This window comes from Macaca nemestrina, chromosome 12, assembly GCF_043159975.1.
Source record: "Macaca nemestrina isolate mMacNem1 chromosome 12, mMacNem.hap1, whole genome shotgun sequence".
Lineage (NCBI taxonomy): Eukaryota > Metazoa > Chordata > Mammalia > Primates > Cercopithecidae > Macaca > Macaca nemestrina.
In genome coordinates this window covers 104,988,088-105,008,466 of record NC_092136.1, presented here as the reverse complement: position 1 = coordinate 105,008,466, position 20,379 = coordinate 104,988,088, and the positions used below count along the sequence as shown (strand labels likewise).

General features: G+C 38.3%; 1 protein-coding gene across 2 annotated transcripts; it reads left to right on the top strand.

The window, feature by feature from the left end:
- The first annotated feature begins 9,575 nt into the window (after positions 1 to 9,575).
- On the top strand, positions 9,576 to 17,677 carry LOC105493686 (caspase recruitment domain-containing protein 16). 2 transcript variants are annotated; one of them, XM_071075519.1, is made up of 4 exons: positions 9,576 to 11,257; positions 11,999 to 12,160; positions 12,782 to 13,048; positions 15,733 to 17,677. In XM_071075519.1, the coding sequence occupies exons 1-4, from the start codon at positions 11,224 to 11,226 to the stop codon at positions 15,927 to 15,929; spliced, it is 660 nt and encodes a 219-aa protein (XP_070931620.1). In that variant the 5' UTR covers positions 9,576 to 11,223; the 3' UTR covers positions 15,930 to 17,677. The 2 variants fall into 2 exon arrangements, with proteins under 2 accessions (XP_070931620.1, XP_070931621.1); XM_071075520.1 differs by lacking the exon at positions 9,576 to 11,257 and adding an exon at positions 13,903 to 13,965 and having other exon boundaries at positions 15,733 to 15,889.
- Positions 17,678 to 20,379: the final 2,702 nt, after the last annotated feature.

Below are 20,379 nucleotides of genomic sequence, written 5' to 3'. Positions count from 1 at the left end.
GCTCCCTGCTGGGACACCAGCCCCCAGTTTTCGAAGGGGAAAATTCCTACTAGCCCTTCAAGTCTCAGTGCCAAGCCCTCCATCGTCTGGACAGCTATCTTCCACCTGAGACACACTTTGCTCATGCTTTTCTTAAGCATCTGCTCCATTTAAATTCTTATTTTTTTACAATTTTACTTATATGTATATCTATCTTTCCACTTGACTCTAAGCTTGAATGTGTAGGCACATGTTTCCAAAATGGTACCGCCACCACTAGCATAGTACCTTTCATAAACTAATGCTCACTAAGTATTTCTGAATAAATAGGAGAATGAATGTGTCTTCTCTCTGCTTGAAACTTTCAATGTGTGCTTACTGCCTGCTAAAAGAAATCAGACTTGCTTAGTTTTTATTAAGTATTCTTCAAGAGTGGGGCCATACTTAAATTTTATTCATTTGTTTCTACATTCACTCAGCTAGTGATTCAGTAGATAATTATTAGACTTCTCTTGAAGGCCAGAAGTAATGTAGGCCTAGTTTATGGCCACCTGTCCTCACAGAGCATAAAATCTAATGGTGGATGCTGAGAAGTAGGCCGAAAATCACAATTAAAGGTAAAAAAGTATGCTAGCCTAAAGAGAAACAAGGTCACCTAAGGGCATGTACCTCTGACACTGTCTCCTTCCAGAGACTCAGAGAAGACTGCATGAAAAAGTGCCATCTGATCTTAGACTTGAAGGATAAACAGAAAGCAGTAGGAAAACAGGAAGGAATGAGAAGGTGGGGGCTAGAAATAGAGATCCCTAAGTAGGGGATTCCTAGAAATTAAATAAAGGGCAGAATATTTAGAATGTAATGAGCAAGGTGGGGACCGTATCAGAAGATGAGGCTGAATAAGAAGGCCTAGGTTAGAATAAGCCGTTTCCAGAGAGATTCCTATTTCATTAGACAACAGGTAAGACTCAAAAGGAAATTTTTGTCTAAACTCCTGATTTCCACATTTTTTTGTGTTGTACTGCCTGGCTAATAGACACTCTCTCTGGGCAGCAATCTGCACTATAATTTTTTTTTTTTTTTGAGATGGAGTCTTGCTCTGTCGTCCAGGCTGGAGTGCAGTGGCATGATCTCTGCTCACTGCAAGCTCTGCCTCCCAGGTTCACGCCATTCTCCTGCCTCAGGCTCCCGAGTAGCTGGGACTACAGGTGCCCACCACCATGCCCGGCTAATTTTTTGTATTTTTGGTAGAGACGGGGCTTCACCATGTTAGCCAGGATGATCTCGATCTGCTGACTCCGTGATCTGCCCTCCTCGGCCTCCCAAAGTGCTGGGATTACAGGCATGAGCCACTGCACCCAGCCAAAATTATCTTGTTTCTCTCTTTTTGAAGTTGATATTTTTTAAATAGTATAAATATAATCATAATATGGAAGGCAAACAACCTCTGCTATATTCATTCTTACTGGAGCCAATGACATCTCTCAGTTTTTATGAAATTTGATTTGAACCTGAATATAAGAAATGTTTAAGTAGATGCAGAAGAAAAAGAATAAAAAAGGGAGTAGGAATTATTCCAGTTTCCTTAAGATTCTTGAGTAATCATTCCAGATATGTCCTGGTTCTGGCTCTGGGCTCTAGAGAGAGGAAGGCAGTGTCTTTTGATAGAGTTTAGGGAGGATGGTAGCTACATGAGGTTCTAAAAAACAAAATTGTGAGGCATATGGAGATTGAAAAGAGACTCGGGTAATCAAAGTGACTTCAACTCCATCTCCTGCAGATAGATCCAATAAAAAAAGAAAGGGCCGCAGACACCTGGCTCTCATTATATGCAATACAAAGTTTGATCATCTGACTCCAAGGAATGGGGCTCACTTTGACATCATGGGCATGAAGGAGCTATTTCAGGACCTGGGCTACCTCTGCCCCATACCTGATATTAGATATGTGATTATATGTGTAATTAACTTAGCTACAGAGTTTTATCAGTGAGGAGAGTTAATCCTAGCAACTTTGTATTATAGTAAGAACTATATGACATGATATATGTAGAAAACTAACCATAGTTCTGTTCATACTTAAATTGCTCAATAAAGATAATGACAAGAATGATAGTGGTGATGATAATGATACAAATTGGTTGACCATGAAATAGGAGGAGCCAGGGACTTGACTGTAAGTATTATTTGGAAAGTATTTCTAAAAGTAGAAGTAAGGGAGTGGGGAAGGGAGATGAAAGGAAGATAATATTCCTTAAAAATGCAATAATGAATTCATCACTGCTCTGAGAAACTGGGTTCCAATCTTTCTTCAGGACCCTCTACAGTTACGTAGATTCTAACTTACTAGAAGATGGGGAATTAGAGACATTCATCAACTGACTAATGCCATTCATTGGTTGAAATTAGCCCCCAGGAGCAGGTCCTCCCTCTCCCAAAATTCTGGACCCACATCTGCACGGCTAAACAGCCCTCAGTCCTTTGATGAACATCTCCCATCTTCAAAGTAGAAAGAACCTGAGGCACAGTAGCTTGATGTGTGAAAACAACCACATGAGGGGGAGTCCCCACTGTAGCAGCACTAAAGTCAGGCAGGCTGAAGTGGTGTGTCATGTAATGACAATGATTTTTCTCAGTTGCATCGTGAAAATTAACATCACATACTACATTGTTTATGAAACTTATGTTGCATTATTTATCCCTTAAATTTCCTTTCCTTTCTTAATAAATATCATTGTTGCATCCTTTTACCCTCCCTTCTCCCTTGAAATAGATGCATTTACTCACTGTTTTGAAATCCTTGTGGAAAAATGCTGTTGCTTTTCCTTATGAAAAATTTTCTCTTATGTAACTGAGATAATAGGTAACATTACATTTGTGCTGTTCAATAGATACTATTGGTTTTCAGACATTAAATTTAATCCAACAGTTTCTCCAAGGCAAGTAGTTGACAGATGGGGAAATGAGACTCAAAGTGAATTATTATACAAATCATTACATCAGTGTAAATTGGTGAGGCTAATAATAATTTTTAATGACAACATTAAGAAGATCTACTGACTCCACAGTCTGACCTCAGGTCTCCCAGACAGAGGCCACAAATACAAACACCATATAGGCTTGACAGAGAACATACATCAAGTTAATCAGGTTAGGTGAACACAGGAAAAATCAGAAGGCATCATGAATGCATCATCATGGACTCAGTACCAGGCAACTCTTTCCATGTTGAAATTCAAGCAACAGAGGTCTGGAATCCAATTCTTTATTTGAAATCTTACAATTTTTCACCTCTGATAATTCAATGTCAAGGTAAATCACATCTGAGAGAGCCAAGGAAATATCACTGGGCTCATGACGGATTCTGTGGGTCATCAGTTTTTACTTCTGTTCTAGCACGTGCGGTTGTTTTTCCATTATCAGATTATAGATCCATGAGGTGCGATTTCTCCTCATTCCATTGGTGAAGTCATCAATCTCTCTGAGAATCTGTTTTCTCATCTGCAAAATGGAACTAATAATACCTGCATTCATTTCCTAGGGCTGCCTGTTTAATCACCACAAACAGGAAGGTTAACGTGGAAATGCATTCTCTCACAGTTCTGGAGGCGAGAAATCTGAAATCACGGTATCAGTAGAGTAGGGCCATGGCTGCCATCCTCACTACTGGTTGCCTCAATCCATCTTGGTGTTCCTTGCTTGCAGCTACATCACTCTATTCTCTGCTTTTATCATTATATTGCTGCCTTCCCTCTGTGAGTCTGTGTTTTTATATGTTGCTCTTCCTCTCTGTCTTTGCTCCAGAGCCTCTTTTCTTTGGTATAAACATGAGTTGTTCTGGATGATGGCCCTACACTAATCCAAACTAAGCACATTGTAATGGATTATATTTGCAAGGACCCTATTTCCTAATAAGAGCACATTCTGAATTACGGAGGGGGTAGGCCTTCAATATGTTTTTATGGGACACAATTCAACTCATCACAATGCTGAACTCAGAGGGCTCTTAGAAAGCAGTTATTCTTTAAACTTATTCTATTACAGATATGTTGTGCTTCTTCAATCAGTGGACACATAATTTTCCCCATGTTTGAAAAATTTGCTTTAAATATTTTGTCTTTTCTATTCTCTCTCATCTGTCTTTCTGGTAATTTGATGAGCTATATCTCAGAATTTCTCATTCCATCCTTCCTACCTCTGAAGTCCTCTCAAATTTTTCAGCCTTTCATTTCTGTTTTTATTTTGCAATCTAGATAAATTAATATTAACCCATAAACAACAAGGATCTGAAACGCTTTGGTCTGCTTGTATGTGCATTTTATATAAATAAACATTTGGAAAAATTTAGGGGATTTGCTACAATTTGAAGAAAATCACAAATCATCTATACTAGAAATGCAGAAAAATTAAGTTAGGTATGTAAAAAATGCACAAAATTTATGTACATGTTAGTCTATTTTATCATTTACTACTATATTATAAAATATACACAAATCTATTACAGAAAGCTAAAGTTTATCAAACTTTATGCACTCATAGATAATACATAGTACCACTTGGAATGACAGAACTGTAAACAAATATAAAGATGCAGTATTATATCCTAACTGCACAAAATTAACCATGCATACTGCACTCTTGTATTTTCATAGCCATTTCCTGTTGCTATTTCAGTGAACTCAAGTTTTGTATCTGCTTAAAATGCCATGTGACACTCATTATCCCTACATCAGCAGTTTGTATCTCCTGTAAATTTCATATTGCTATAAAAAGCAATATTCTTGGGTTTTTAATGTACTTTTCATTGCATTTACTGCAATACCATAGTTCTTGAATAACAGCAGGGGGTCCATAAAACATGCCAATACTGCTGGTGTAATGTTCCCAAGAAGCAATGTCATGACATTACAAGAAAAAGTAGAATTGTTTGATATGTACTGTAGTTGAGGTCTGGATTTGTCACTGCTCACCATTTCAAGATAAATGAATACAAAATGAGGACCAATGTAAAAAAATAAAAGGAGATAATAAAGCTAACCCTGCACTGTCTGCCAGAGCCAAAACCTTGCACTATTGTGAAACAATTTTTAATATTGTTTTGAAATTGAAGCATGTATGTGGTGGCAGAATTTTCACAGATGAGAGAGAATAGAAAAGAAAGGTATATTTATAGACTCTAATATGATTCCAGAAAAAATGAAGTCATTGTATACAACTTAAAGCAAAAGAAAGGGGAAGGATGTAAAGGTGGATGCTTTAATGATAGTCAAGGATGGTTTGATAATTTAAAGCACCTTTGCATTAAAAATGTCAAGATATCAGGAGATGCAGCTTTTGGTTATCAAGAGGCAGCAGATTAGTTCCCAGAAACTATTAAGAAAATCATTGAAGAGAAACTATACTACCAGAACAGGTTTTGAATACAGATGACTGTTCTAGTCCAGGAAAAAAAAAAAAAAAAAAAAAAAAAAAAAAAAAAAAAAAAAAAAAAAAAGATGCCAAAAAGGCCATTTATTAGTAAGAAATAGAAGCAAGCACCAAGATTTAAAACAGAAAAGGACAAGCTAATTCTACTGTTTTGTGGAAATGCAGTTGGGTTTATCATCAGGACTGCTCTGAGCTATAAAGCTACTAACCCCTGAGCCTGGAACAGAAATGGTAAACACCAGTTGCCAGTGTTTTGGTTGGACAAGAATGCCTGTGCAATGGGAGCACTTTTTCTCTATTGATTCCATTGATGCTTTGTCCTTGAAGTCAGGAAATATTTTGCCAATAAGGGACTGGCATTCATGATTCTTTTGATGTTGGACAATGCCCCTCGCTACCCAAAACCTCACGAGTTCAATATGCAAAAGATCAAAGTGGTCTACTCACCACCATATGAAACATCTCTAATTCAGCCTCTGAATCAGGAGGTAAGAAGGAGCTTTAATGCTCATTACACACGTTACTCTGTGAAAAGATTTGTGAATGCCAAGAAGAGACCATCGATAGAAATCACATCACGAAAGTCTGGAAGGGCTACACCACTGAAAATGACATCACTGATATTAAAAAATTAAAAGCCGTGATTTTGGGTGCAGTGGTATGGGCCTATGATCCCAGTTACTAAAGAGGCTGAGGTGGGAGGATAGCTTCAGTCCAGGAGCTTAAGGCCAACCTAGGCAACATAACATGCCCCCCATAAATTTCTGCTAGAGAAAACTGTTTCCAGAAGTTGTCCATGACTTCACCAGGGTTTATGAAAAAGCCAATCAAGAAAATAATGAAAGAGATTGTGGATATTGCAAAAAAACGTGAATAACTTTAAGATACGGATCTTATACAAATTCAAGAGCAAATTGCACATTAGAGAAATTAACAGAAGAGAACTTGATAGAGATGTGTGCTTCTGAACCAGTTCCAAATGATGAGGAAGAAGATGTAGAAGAAGCAGTGCCAGAGCACAAATTGGCATTATAGTTTGGCAGAAAGATTCTGATTATTCAAAGCAGCTTTTGACCTGTTTTACAGCAAAGACCGTTCTATGATATGAGCACTGAAACTAAGGAAATGATGAAAGACAGATTCGTACTGTCTGGAAAACATTTTAGGGAAATGGAAAAGCAAAAATGTTAGACAGAAATAACTATGCATTTCCACAAAGATACACGCAGTTTGCCTGCTTCTCTTCTATCCTGTTCCACCTCTTCTTCTTCCGCCTCTGCCACCCATGAGACTGCAAGACTAAGCCATCGCTTCCTCCTTCTCTTCAGCTTACTCAATGTGAAGATGATGAGGATGAAGACCTTATGATGATCCACTCTCACTGAGTCAATAGTAGATATATTTTCTCTTCCTCATGATTTTCTTAACAACTTTTTTTACTTTAGATTACTTTATATTACAGTATATAACACATGTAAATTAGAAAATATTTGTTAATCAGTGGTTTTTGTTACTAGTAAGGCTTCCCTTCAATAGCAGGCCATTAAAAGTTAAGTTTGGGGGGAGTCAAAAGTTATATGCAGATTTTTTTTTCTTTTTTGAGACAGAGTCTTGCTTTGTTGCCCAGGCTGGAGTGCAGTGGTGCAATCTCTGCTCACTGCAAGCTCCGCCTCCCGGGTTCACACCTTTCTCCTGCCTGAGCCTCCCAAGCAGTTGGGACTACAGTCACCTGCCAACATGACTGCCTAATTTTTTTGTATTTTTAGTAGAGATGGGGTTTCACCGTCTTAGCCAGGATGGTCTCGATTTCCTGACCTCGTGATCCGCCCGCCTCAGCCTCCCAAAGTGCTGGGATTACAGGTGTGAGCCACCGCGCCCGGTCGCAGATTTGCAACTGTATATGCGGGTCAGCACCTCTAAGTATTTCATTGTTGAAAGGTCAACTGTACATCTCTGTATCTTCCACCTTATATACATTTTCGCAGATTTGTGTGTCTGCCTTTTAATCTGTCCATTATTAAATATAACTAATTTTTGTATTTATACATGCTCTATTTTTATTGTTTCTCAAATTATTGCTTATTGTAGAATAATTACTTTTTGCTCCCTTTACTTACATCCTTCTATATTTGATATAGAATGATTTCATTCTACATTTGATATTTGATTGGTCCAACATCTCAATGTCCTTCAAGATCTAAATTTACAGTCTCTTTTTTCCTGCTGATATGTTCTTATAGTGGCTTGCTTTCTAGTGTATTTTTATACTTCATCTCTCAGTCTAGTTTTTATTTTGAGTGGATTGAAGGAGAAGAATGGCTTCTGTTTCTGCTGCTAGGCAACACACCACATCCAAGACCATGTCTATCCCTCCTTAGATATTTGAGTCTATCTGGCTCCAAGATGAGACTTTCTAACTTGTAGAGGTTCCATGGTTCCATATTTTCTATCCTGTTGGTATAGAAATCTGATACAAGGAGACCACACCCCTTCTGGCCACCTTCCTGTCCGTGCAAGCTTTTTACTGCTTCATCCTAGTTCCTTCCTACTCTTGTGCAAATTCTTTCTATAGTCAGCACCAACTCCCAGACATTCTTATCCCTTCTCCTGTCCCCAACACTCAGTCCACTCATGACCCAGCTCCTGGTTCATGTGGGACCAGCAATGCCTCCAAGAACATGTCCTATTAAATTCTGGATGTGGTGGTGCATGGAGTCTCAAGGGGGAGGCTCAGGATGAGATTTTGATTTCATAATCTGAGGTTATTCCAAGTACCAATATTTTTAAATGGTTTGACTGGTGGAACCAATATAGATGAAGTATCTATTACAGGGCCTGGGCCTTGTGAAGCACTCAATATGAAATAGTTACTTTACAAGCATGTTAACATGACTCTCCTACCTAGGAAGCTGCAATGGTTTCCTATTGCCCATCTCATCAGTTTAAATACCTTAGTGAGGCTGTTATAAATTATCATTGTCCAGATGCATTTAACTCAGAATTTATTTCCCACTGACACAAACAAGCACCTTTTATCTGCTTATCTACTTCAGATTTCCCAGCGGAGTGCCCAGCTGAAGAGCAGCACATCATATAGAGCAAGTAATGAGTGAGGTGGTGGGCTGGCTTCTCACCCAGTTCTTCAACTTGTGCTTACCAAGGCATTAAAACGATTTTTTTACCTGATCTTCTTACCATAAAATGAAATTAATGCTTATTCAACATACTGAAGTAAAGCATATGAAAAATTTAGAAGTACTTAACCAAAAAGTACATTTTTACATGACCTTGCTTCTGCTCTATAGGTTACGACTACCATAAATGAGAGGTACTGTGGCATGATCTCTACACCTGCCATTGCATCCTAGAAGGTAAGAATGATTAGGAGGTCCCTTCTATACATGAGAACACAGCGGCTGAGAGATGTTAAATAACTTGTCCAAAATCTAATAGCTCATAAACAGAAGTTAACCTCAGAACTATTAGATATCCAAGTCCACACTGATAAGCTGTGCAGAAAAGAGGAAGGTTTTAGATAAAGAAAACACAAAACAACATGTTATAGTTGATCAGTGCTCTAAGTTGTATCAATCAAAATGTGCTGATAGTCCAAAAATATAAATAAGAAGAGGAGTTAGGTAAGATGAAAGAGTATATGATGTTCTAAGGTTTGGAAATGGGACGGCCAAAACCCAAGCACAGGAATTTTCTGTCTTCCGTGGCAGAGATTCTTATAGTATCTACTCTATCATTTAAAATAATATTGTTTCACACACTTCACACTGATAGAAGGATTTTAAATCAATACGCACATTTTAAATATTACTTATAGTAGAATTGCTACGTTCGTTGATTTTAAGATAATTTTCCTTATGTAATGCTATTTTCTGGATACATATTTCAGTCAATAAATTGGTTCCTGTTAGTTATCTCCCCTCTGTCTACCTATTGCCATCCAATGTGGGTGGCGGGTAATTACAGTTCAGTCACTATAAGAGGTGATTCCTTTTACCAGAACTACGACTAATTTGTGGAGGCTTGAGTGTGTCCTGAAATCAAGAAATAAAATCAAGAAAATCAAGAAAACCAAGAAAAAAAAATTTTTTCCAAATCAGTCTATTATTACTACCACTGACCTTTTTCATTTCAAATTTTAATGTTATTTTAGTATAATTTACATCAAAGAAAATGTACCCTTTTAAGAATATAAATTATTAATTATATGAGGATATTTAGTATAATATCCCATTTAATAGACAAAGCAATATTGTCACCTCAAAAAGTTTTGTCATGCCCTTTGTTCTCAATTTCCTTCCATTTCCTCCTCTGATAAGTAGTGATTGAATTTCTACAACTATACATTAGTTTTTGCTAATCTAGAACTTTATATAATTGGAATCACAGGGTATGTTTTCCTTCCTATATGGCTTCTTTCACTCATAATGAAAGTATAAGTTTTCCATCCATGTTATTGCATATATTAGTAATTTTTTCCCTTTTATGACTGAATAGTATTTCAGTGTATGTGTCTAGCACAAATTGTTTACTTATGCTCCCAAATTGGATATTGAGTTGTTTCCAGTTTTTGACATCTTTCTTTTTGAGGAAATAGGGGGCCTTGCACTCTCATGGCTCAATGTTTACATTCCCAGGACACTAGACTCAAGGTTCATGATTCTACATCCCCATATATATGGTCTAATCATTGTTTCTGTGTCCTGGATGTCACTTTGGCGTGCTTCAACTCAGTGGTTCTTGGCTCTGACTGGTGGGGAGAAACCCTCGTGTGAAACCCTTAAGTAGCAGAGAAAACAAATGAGTCAGTATATAAATTTAAAAGTAAATAAACTAAAGAGAAGTGGTGCACAGACAATGTCTGCTTTCTTCCATGTTACAATTCCTTCCAGTGGCAAGGAGCCCAAGATTTTGTTGCAATCAGATTAGGTCATTGGCAGAGTAAAGATACAAACACCATGAAGAACACCTTAGATTAAAAGCCACGTCATTGTCTTCCTACACAGTCGGTTCTACTTAACCAATGACATTTAAGTCTTAGCCTAGAGCACAGGAAGTAAAACTGGTAGTCCACATGTCAAACCATAAATATTTTTGTAAATCTGGTCGTTATCCTCCAAAGATAATAACATAACAGCCCAAGAAAATTTTCGGTAAAAAAAATGATGAATGAAATGTACCGTGTGCATTTTGCTATTCCATCTTCCATCAAGTTTATCCATGAAATAAATTAGCCACATTGAGTTTATTTCTGGGATAATCAATTGAGCATGTACTGATAAAGGCAGAGACCTCTGCTGGCCTTCCCTGGCTACCTCTGTGTACAATTTTCATGAGTCCTGCAATACTTCATCTCCCACTTCTCCAATTAATTTCTTATTCTTCTCATTGCTTGGCATATTTTATCATTCTAAATATTCCAGTTACATATTACATACCAGGTTTCATGTTTATCTTTCCCTCTTGAATGTGAGAGCAAGGGGAAAAGGATCATAATATGTTCTGACTGAACCCCTGAAACCGAGAACCATGTTGTCCACATATATTTGCTAAATGAATGACTGGAGGCACTGCGTGAGGATTCTAACAAAAGATAAACTTAGCTAGATAATCTGCAAATAATAATCCTTGATTATTTTTCTAAACTGAAATATTTGTATTAATTATAGTAATATCCCTCATTATCTGCTTACCATTTGCCTGGCAATATTCCATTCATTTTTCACATTTTATCTCAATGCTGCTCAAAACTGTGTAGATATGTATATGTACTATTAACAATATTATTTTACAGATAGAGGAACCAATGTATAAAGAATTTCAATATCTTGCCCAGGAAGGTGAGTTTAACATGTTAGGTTCGACATTCTGAGTTCAGAGTCTATGCTTTGGGCCTCTATGATGCAATGTCCTTCAAAAGAAAGACATCCAAGATGAGTGAGTGACTCATGGCTCATGCCTGTAATCCCTGCTCTTTGGAAGGCCAAGATGGGTGGATCGCTTGAGTGCTGGAATTCAAAATCAGCCAAGGAAACATAGGGAGAGTCCATCTCAACAAAAAATACAAAAATTAACCAGCCCTGATGGCACTTGCCTGTAGTTTTTAACCACTCAGGAAACTGAAGTGGGAGAATCATCCAAGCCTAGGGAGGTAGAGGCTGCAGTGAGCCATGGGCATGCCACTGCACTCCAGTCTGGGCAACAGAGTGACACCATGTATGAGAAAACAAAACAAAAAGCCATCAGGAAAGGAAGAACATTAAATAAGAAAGACTTTAATTTTGGTGAAAAATGTTTACATTTCTTAAAGCAAAATTGCTTCACCGGAACATATATTTCCCACAGGCTTTCCCCAAAGCTGTGAGATGCGGTCAAGGGAACAGTGGTTCACATTCTGCAAAGGTTGTGTTAATTTTCTTCCGTCAAGTTTTCGAATGAACGGGAAACTCTTCACTGTGTGAATTTAACTGTACACATACTTTCTCAATCCTGTCTTAATCTCTAAGCCCCATTCTCCTCCTACCCTGATCTACCCAGGGGCTGGTGAAAAAAAATTCCCACTGATACACTCTCTGATGCAGGCTACAATTCTGATTCTTTCTCTGGGAAGAAAAATAAAGACATGCATATGCATGTGCAGTGGGTGTTTTCCAGTATGTGCACACACCCTGCCAAAAAGGAAGGCGAAGCATACTTTCAGTTTCAGCCCACACAAGAAGGGCAGGAGAGAAGAGCCATGGCCGGTGAGTCTTTTACTGTTCCAAGAACAGGTCGCTGGGAAGAAAGAGTTTTGGAAGGTGCTGGCTCTTCTGGAAGCCATAATTAGTATTTGTGGAAGTTTAGGTGAGCAGAAGTGAGGAAAAGAGGGGAGAGGGAGGAGAGAAGGAACTAGAAGATTCTTGCAGCCTTTAGAAAGGAAAGGCAAGCCCAGAAAGGAACTGAGGCTTTAGGGGCAGCCTGCTGTCATTTTACAATCTTAATTAAACTTTTACATGTTGAAAGTCTGTGCCAGAATTGGCACAGGAGGAGCACTAGCAGCAGTGGTTCCTAAATGAAATGGGCTATTTCTGCTTCATTACTTTATTATTCAGAGTTAAATAAACAAGGGACATAAGAGGATCATCTTCACTTTCCAGGGACTAATGTGGAAATGGTAAACTCAGTCTTCAGGCCACTCCATGCACATGTATGGAGACTATTGAGGCAAACAAGTAGGGCAGCGATATAGTAAGAAGATGGATTACCCAACTGTGAGGAGGGGGACATTTCACTGATGAAATCTAAATGAGGTCACTTTCTGTTGATTATGTGAGAGGAATATGAGGCTGTTTTCATGAAGTGAGAAATCCTTGTGCTCCAAACAGACAAGGTCCTGAAGGAGAAGAGAAAGCTGTTTATCCATTCCATGGGTGAAGGTACAATAAATGGTTTACTGGATGAATTATTACAGACAAGGGTGCTGAACCAGGAAGAGATGGAGAAAATAAAACGTGAAAATCCTACAATTATGGATAAGACCCGAGCTGTGATTGACTCTGTTATTCGCAAAGGGGCACAGGCATCCCAAATTTTCATTACATACATTTGTGAAGAAGACAGGTATCTGGCAGGGACACTGGGACTTTCAGCAGGTAAGGGTCAGTGACTCACACTCAAGTTCACCTAGGGCCTGTCTTCATGCCTAACATTTGATTTCTTTACTAGTCATATTAACCTGCAGGATATCTTCTTATCTCTGCCTTTCGGTCATATTTCTGTAGCAGGGGCCCTATTGCATGTCCCTTGACTCTCCTTTGATTCTTTTCCTTCAGCCTCAGTGGTCCTCTTCTGATTAAAGTTCATTTTCTGTTCTAAGTATGCGGTAGCTAATTTCCTAAAGGTAATGAGAACTATCTAAAAAGCTTCATACTATATGTTCCAGTGTTCCTGGCAAGGCACAATATTTATTGATTGATTTATTATTTTGTGTCCAGCGTGTCCCTAGGCACTTACGTAGTTGTTTGACATCAGCTTTAGGGTCTGTATTCAAGAACTTTTTATAAATTCTTTTCAAAATTTTGCCCTCTGAGAAGAATAAAGTATATTTAAGTGATGATGATACATTCAGGGAATACATTCAATGATTACAGAAAAGTGAAGATTTCAACCGGACCCTTTCCTCCCATTGCCCCCTTACATTTTCTTTTGAGTGAGATCACCCACTTGCCTGTTACCAGGCTGCAGATCATACTGGGAGGCCTGGACTTCCACCACCTGCAGCCCTCCTGAGGCCTGATACAGTGCTCAGGAAATGAGCTTGTCCATTCTTATAATCCCTTGGACCTACAACATGGTGAGGATCGGAGCTTTGGTGCCCTTGAACATCATTTACTGTCATTTAGTCAGGGTTGTGGGAGGAATTTGTAGTGAGGAGTGGCTTACGCATTGCTGTAAAGTTTTCCAGAGATGATAAGTGGCTGTTTCAATGTTCTTCATCTTTTTATAGGTCCGATACCTGGAAATTAGCTTAGTACACAAGACTCCCAAGGAGTACTTTCTTTCTTCCCAGGTAATGTTGTTTTTAAATGAAGAGCATTCTTGAACCCCATCTTCCTTAACATTAATTCAGTAGAATGAGCTGTGCTTGAAGGGGCTATGGAGAATTCCCACAGATTTATCATATAATTTTCTTTTTTGATCCATTCTGTTTTTGCAGAAGCTGTTTCCAAAGCTTTACTACTCATATTTATACTAACAAATTCTGAATTTGTATCTCAAATTCTGATTACCCAAATAAGTACCAAACTACATTATTTAAGCCTACTGAAATATTCCCCAACATCTCCCAAAGACACCTTTATCTAAACAATTTCAGAGCTGAACATGCCATTCTTCCCCACCCTGCTTCTCTTCCAGTTTTGTGTAACTTGGTTTTTGGTGCCACCATCACCAGTTGTTCAAACCAGGAACCTGAAACTCATCTTGGCCCCTTTCCTCTCGTGCACCTCCAATATTCAAGCCATGGCCAAGTTTTATGCATTCTTCTCTCAAATTTGAAAATTTCTCTCCATTCTTACTTCTATTATTTTATTAAGGAACTCTTATTCCTTACGTGCCCGCCTTAAAATAAAAGAAACTTACATTTGAAAGCAACTTAGAGGCTAGAAATGCACATTTTTGTCAAGTTCAGATACTACTCTACTGAATTTATTAAGGATAATTACCTGATGAATGTTTTCCTAAATGTTTCACAGCATGGGATACTCACTAAATAACCAAATACTGTATTCTCAAAAATAACTCAAATGCTTTTCTTCAGTTTTTTTCTATTGCTTTCACAAATCTTTACAAAGAAATCAAACGTTTCTTCTACTAAATTATTATTTTATAGTTTTCTCCAACATAATCATTCTAATTAGTTCTTCTCCATGTCCACACACTTCATGCTGCCTTTGTTTGTCCGATTGCATAGCAGTTTTTCAAATTTGTTTGCAAAATTAAATATTATTATTTTGCCTTAATAGTTTCTAAAAGATCCTCTGGATATCTAGAACACTCAGTTCTATCTTGAAATGAAGATGACATTAATTTCTTTAACAAGTGCATCACACATTGTCAGATTGTGTTGATCTTGTGATGAAGTAAAAGCCTCAAAGATTTTCTCACATAAACTCTGTGAAAACATTTCCTCGTAGATTTGTGCAAGCAATGTTTAGTGCTATGAATCCATCTAGAGCACACCATGATTTTAGCATTCATCATTCTATTTTATATTTGTTCTAGTTTATGTATTCAATATTCTTGTCCTCCCATATGTATACATTGTGGGAGGAGATGCTGAAGGACGGGAAAAAGGATCATTAAAAAAATATTCCCTGTGTTTACCACTATGTCTATTAGGTAAATAAATAAAAGGATAAACACATCTTTTAAAAATTAATTAATGCTAATTAAGATTTGTTTCCATTAAATTTTATCCTAGGGTTTGAATGTTTTGAAAATAAATCATATTTTAACAGTTTTATATTACGGATTGACTGTTTCCTGAGTGCTTTATCATGCATGGCCTTGAAAAGCCTTCTCTCTATGTTTTTATCTAAAATGCTTGTAGAAATATTTATCCTCCAATATGAAAGTAGATACACCCTGTAATGCATACCTAGAAATCTCTGGCTTGAAATGTGCTCCATTAGCAGCAAACACACTCAACTGTGTTAATGATTAGATTAGGATTGTCCTCTAGGAATATATTTCCTCTTTTGTAGCTTCATCCAGAGGTGAAACTATAAGAACAAAGAGGGATGCCATTGTTCATGATGTTCCTTGTCTCTTGCAGCTCCTCAGGCAGTGCAGGACAACCCAGCTATGTCCACATCCTCAAGCCCAGAAGGCAGCATCAAGCTTTGCTTTCCAGAAGAACCTGAAAGGATATGGAAACAAAAGTCACAGAGGTGCCATGTTCAGAATACAATAATAAAGTGGAGTGAAAGATATACTTCAGGTAGTTCTGAAATTCAGTGGCTTTTTCTTTGAAGCAATTTTATTGAGCAGTTCTGGAGAATCATACTTCTGCTCCCCTTGCATAAAGGATTTCTATATCCTAGAATCCCAGGTTTATGTAAAGAGTTGCAAACTGGAACTCATAAATTATCGTAGTCTTTACCCAGTCTGTCCCTTGGAACTTATTTCCCACTGACACAAATGTCATGTATTTCCCAATGACACAAACAAGCCATTCTGTCTGCTTGTATAATCCAGATTTTCCAGTGTAGTGCCCAGTTGGAAAGAAGCACATCACATTGAATAAGTATTGAAGTGGACTCTGGCTTCTCACCCAATTCTCCAACTTGTGCTTACCAAGAATTGGAGTCAGTTTTTTCTCTTTGTTCCTATTCATAAAATGAAATTACTGTTTATTTAACATATTAAAATGAAGCATAAAAAAATTTAGAAGCACTTTACCAAAAAGTGCATTTTAACGTCACCTTGCTTCTGGGCTATAGCTTATGACTACTATACATGAGCGGTATAATGGTATGCTCTCTACACCTGGCATTGCATCTTAGAAGGTAAGAATGATTATGAGGCCCCTCCTATATACGAGAACACAGAGGATGGGAGATGTTAAATAACTTGTCTAAGATCCACACCTCATAAATAGAAGTTGACCCTAGGGCTATTAGATGCCAAAGTCCACACTGAAAAGCTGGGCAGAAAGAGAGAGGCTTTTAGACAAAGAAAAAATAGAATAACATGTAATAGTTGATGAGTGCTGTAAGTTATATTACACAAAATGTGCTGATAGTCCAAAAACATAACTAAGAAGAGTTGGATAAACTAAAAGGGTCCATGAACATCTAAGGTTTGGAAATGGAATGGCCAAAACCCAAGCACAGGAATCTTCTGTCTTCTATGTCAGAGATTTGTATAGTACCTACTCTGTCATTTAAAATGATACTGTTGCACAGACTTCACACTGACAAGATTTTATAACATTATGCACATTTAAAATACTACTTATAATAAAATTTCTACATTCATTTATTTTGAGATGATTTTACCTTTGTAATTATATTTTCAAGTACATATTTAAGTCAACAATTCGGTTCCTCTAAATTATATCCACTCTGTATACAATTCTCCATCCAACTTGGGTGGTTGGTAATTACAACTCAGACACTATAAAAACCACTTCCTCTTGCCAAAATTTTTACAGATTTATGGAGTGTGTCCAGCCAGAAATCAAGAAAAAAAAATCTATTATTACAACCAGTGACCATTTTTGCTTCAAAATTTTAATGTTATTTTTGCATAATTTACGTCAAAGAAAATGTACCCCCTTTAAGAATACAATTTCTTTGTTAAAGACACATGAATATTCTAGTATAATAACATCCCAATGAACAGGCAAACCGATTTTGTCACCCCAGAAAGTTTTGTCATGCCCATTGTTCTCAATCTCCTTCCACTTCCTCCTCAGGTAAGTAGTGACTGAATTTCTATCACTATACGTTAGTTTTTCCTAATCTAGAACTTTACATAATTGGAATCACAGGGTATGTGTTCCTTCCTCTATGGCTTCTTTCGCTCATAATTGAAACATTTTTTCATCCATGTCATTGCATATATTAGTAATTTTTCCCTTTTATGACTGAATAACATTTCAGTGCATGTGCGTAGCACAAATTGTTATTTTATGCTCCTGAATTGGATATTGATTTGTTTCCAGTTTTTGACATCTTCATTTTTGAGGAAACAGTGGGGCCTTGGGATCCAGTGGCTCAATGTTTACCTTTCCAAGACACGAGACTCAAGGCTCATGGCTCTACATTCCCAGATACATGGTCTAGTCATGGCTTCTGTTTCCGGGATGTCACTTTGACATGCTTCAACTCAGTAGTTCATGGCTCTGGCTGGGGGAGAAACCCTCATGTGAAATACTTTAGTTAATAGAGAAAAAAAATGAATCATTTAAAAGTAAATGATTGGAAGACAAGTAATACACAGGCAATTTCTGCTTTCTTCCATGCTACAAATCCTCCCAGTGGCAAGGAGCACAAGTTTGTGCTGCCATCTGATTAAGTCATTAGCAAAGTAAAGATAAAACACCATGAGAGGTTGGGCATAGTGGGTCACACCTATAATCCCAGCACTTTGGGAGGCTGAGGTGGGCAGATTACTTCGTCAGGAGTTCGAGACCAGTCTGGTGACATAGTGAAACCCTGTCTCTAGTAAAAATACAAAAAATTAGACAGGTGTGGTGGTGTGTGCCTGTAATCCTAGCTACTTGGGAGGCTGAGGCAGGAGAATCACATGAACCTGGGAGGCGGAGATGGCACCATTGCACTCTAGTGGGGTGACAGTACGAGACTCCATCAAAAAATAAAAAATAAAAATAAAAATACAAAATGATGTCCTCCTACACAGTGAGTTCTAGTCAAACCCAAACACATTTAACTCTTCACCTAGAGCACAGGAAATAAAACTGGTAGCCCACATGTCAAAAGGTGGATGTTTTTCTAACTCTGGGTCTTTAATCTCCAAAAATATTAAGGTAACAACTCAAGAGAATTTTGGTAAAGAATTTGATAAACATAACATACTGTGTGCATTTTGCTATTAGCCCACTTTTCATAAAATAGATTTATAAAATAAATTGGCCATATTGAGTTTGTTTCTGGGATAAGCAATTGAAGATGTGATTGCAAAGACAGAGATGTATTCTGGCCTTCCCTGGCTCCTCTGTCTATAGTTCATGAGTCCTGCAATGTTTTGTCTCCTACTTTGCCAATGAATTTTTATTGTTCTCATCACTTGCTACATTTGAACATTCTGAATATTCCAGTTACATACTACATACCAGGTGTATTAGTCTGTTCTCATGCTGCTAATAAAGACATACCCAAGACTGGGTACTTTATAAAGAAAAAAAGAGGTTTAATGGACTCATAGTTCCACATGTCTTGGGAGGCCTCACAATCATGGTGGAAGGCAAAGGAGGAGCAAGGACACATCTTCCATGGCAGCAGACAAAAAGGCATGTGCAGGAGAACTCCCCTTTATAAAGCCATCAGATCTCATGAGACTTTTTCACTATTATGAGAACAACATGGGAAAAACCCGCCTCTGTGATTCAATTACCTCCCACCAGGTGCCTCCCATGACACCTGGGGATTATTACAATTTAAGGTGAGGTTTTGGTGGGGACACAGAGCCAAACTCTGTCATTCTGCCCCTGGCCTCTCCTAAATCTCATGTGCTCACATTTCAAAACCAATCCTGCCTTCCAACTGTTCCTCAAAGTCTTCACTCATTCCAGCATTAACCCAGAAGTTCAAGTCCAAAGTCTCTTCTAAGACAAGGCAAGTCCCTTCCACCTATGAGCCTGTAAAATCAAAAACAAGTTAGTTACTTCCTAGATACAATAGGGGGTACAGGTGTTGAGTAAATACACACATTCCAAATGGGAGAAATTGGTCAAAGGAAGGGGCTCCAGTCCCCATGCAAGTCCAATATCCAGTAGGGCAGCCAAACCTTAAAGCTTCAAAATGATCTTTAACTCCGTGTCTCATATCCTGGTCATGCTGATGTAAGAGTTCGGGTCCCACGGCCTTGAGCAGCTCCACCATTGTGGCTTTGCAGTGTACAGCATCCCTCCTAGCTGCTTTTATGGGCTGGCATTGAGTGCCTGTGACTATTCCAGGTGTATGGTGCAAACCGTTGGTGGATCTACCATTTTGGGATCTGGAGAATGGTGGCCCTTTTCTCACAGCTCCACTAGGCAGTGCCCCAGTGAGGACTCTGTGTGGGAGCTCACACCCCACATTTCCCTTCTGCATTGCCCTACTTGAAGTTCTTCATGAGGGTCCCACCCCTGCAGCAAACTTTGGCCTGGACATTCAGGCATTTCCATACATCCTCTGAAATCTAGGCAGAGGTTCCCAAACTTCAACTCTTCACTTCTGTGCCCCCACAGGCTCCACACCACGTGGAAGCTCCAAGGCTTGGGGCTTGCACCCTTTGAAGTCACAGACCAAGCTATTTCTTGACCCCTTTTAGCCATGGCTGCAGTGGCCCAGGAAGAAGGGCACTAAGACTTTAGGTTGCATACAGCAGAAGGGCCCTGGGCTTGCCCCATGAAAATATTTTTTTCCTCTTAGGTCTCCAGTCCTGTGATAGCACGGACTACCTGGAAGTTCTCTGACATACTCTGGAGACATGTTCTCCATTGTCTTGGAGATTAATGTGTTGGAGATTAACATTTGACTCCTCATTACTTCTGCAAATTTCTGCAGCTGGCTTGAATTTGTCTTGGGAAAATGGGTTTTGCTTTCCTATCACATCATCTGGCTGCAAATGTTTCAAACTTTTATGCTTTGCTTCCCTTTTAAACATAAGTTCCAATTCCAAACCATATCTTTGCAAATACATAAAACTGAATGCTTTTAACAGCACCCAAGTCACTTCTTGAATGCTTTGCTGC

Coding starts and splice junctions, on each gene's coding strand:
- LOC105493686 (XM_071075519.1), top strand. CDS start 11,224: ATGTATAAAGAATTTCAATATCTTGCCCAGGAAG. Junction 11,258..11,998: donor TCAATATCTTGCCCAGGAAG/GTGAGTTTAACA, acceptor TCTCTGATGCAG/GCTACAATTCTGATTCTTTC. Junction 12,161..12,781: donor GGAGAGAAGAGCCATGGCCG/GTGAGTCTTTTA, acceptor TGCTCCAAACAG/ACAAGGTCCTGAAGGAGAAG.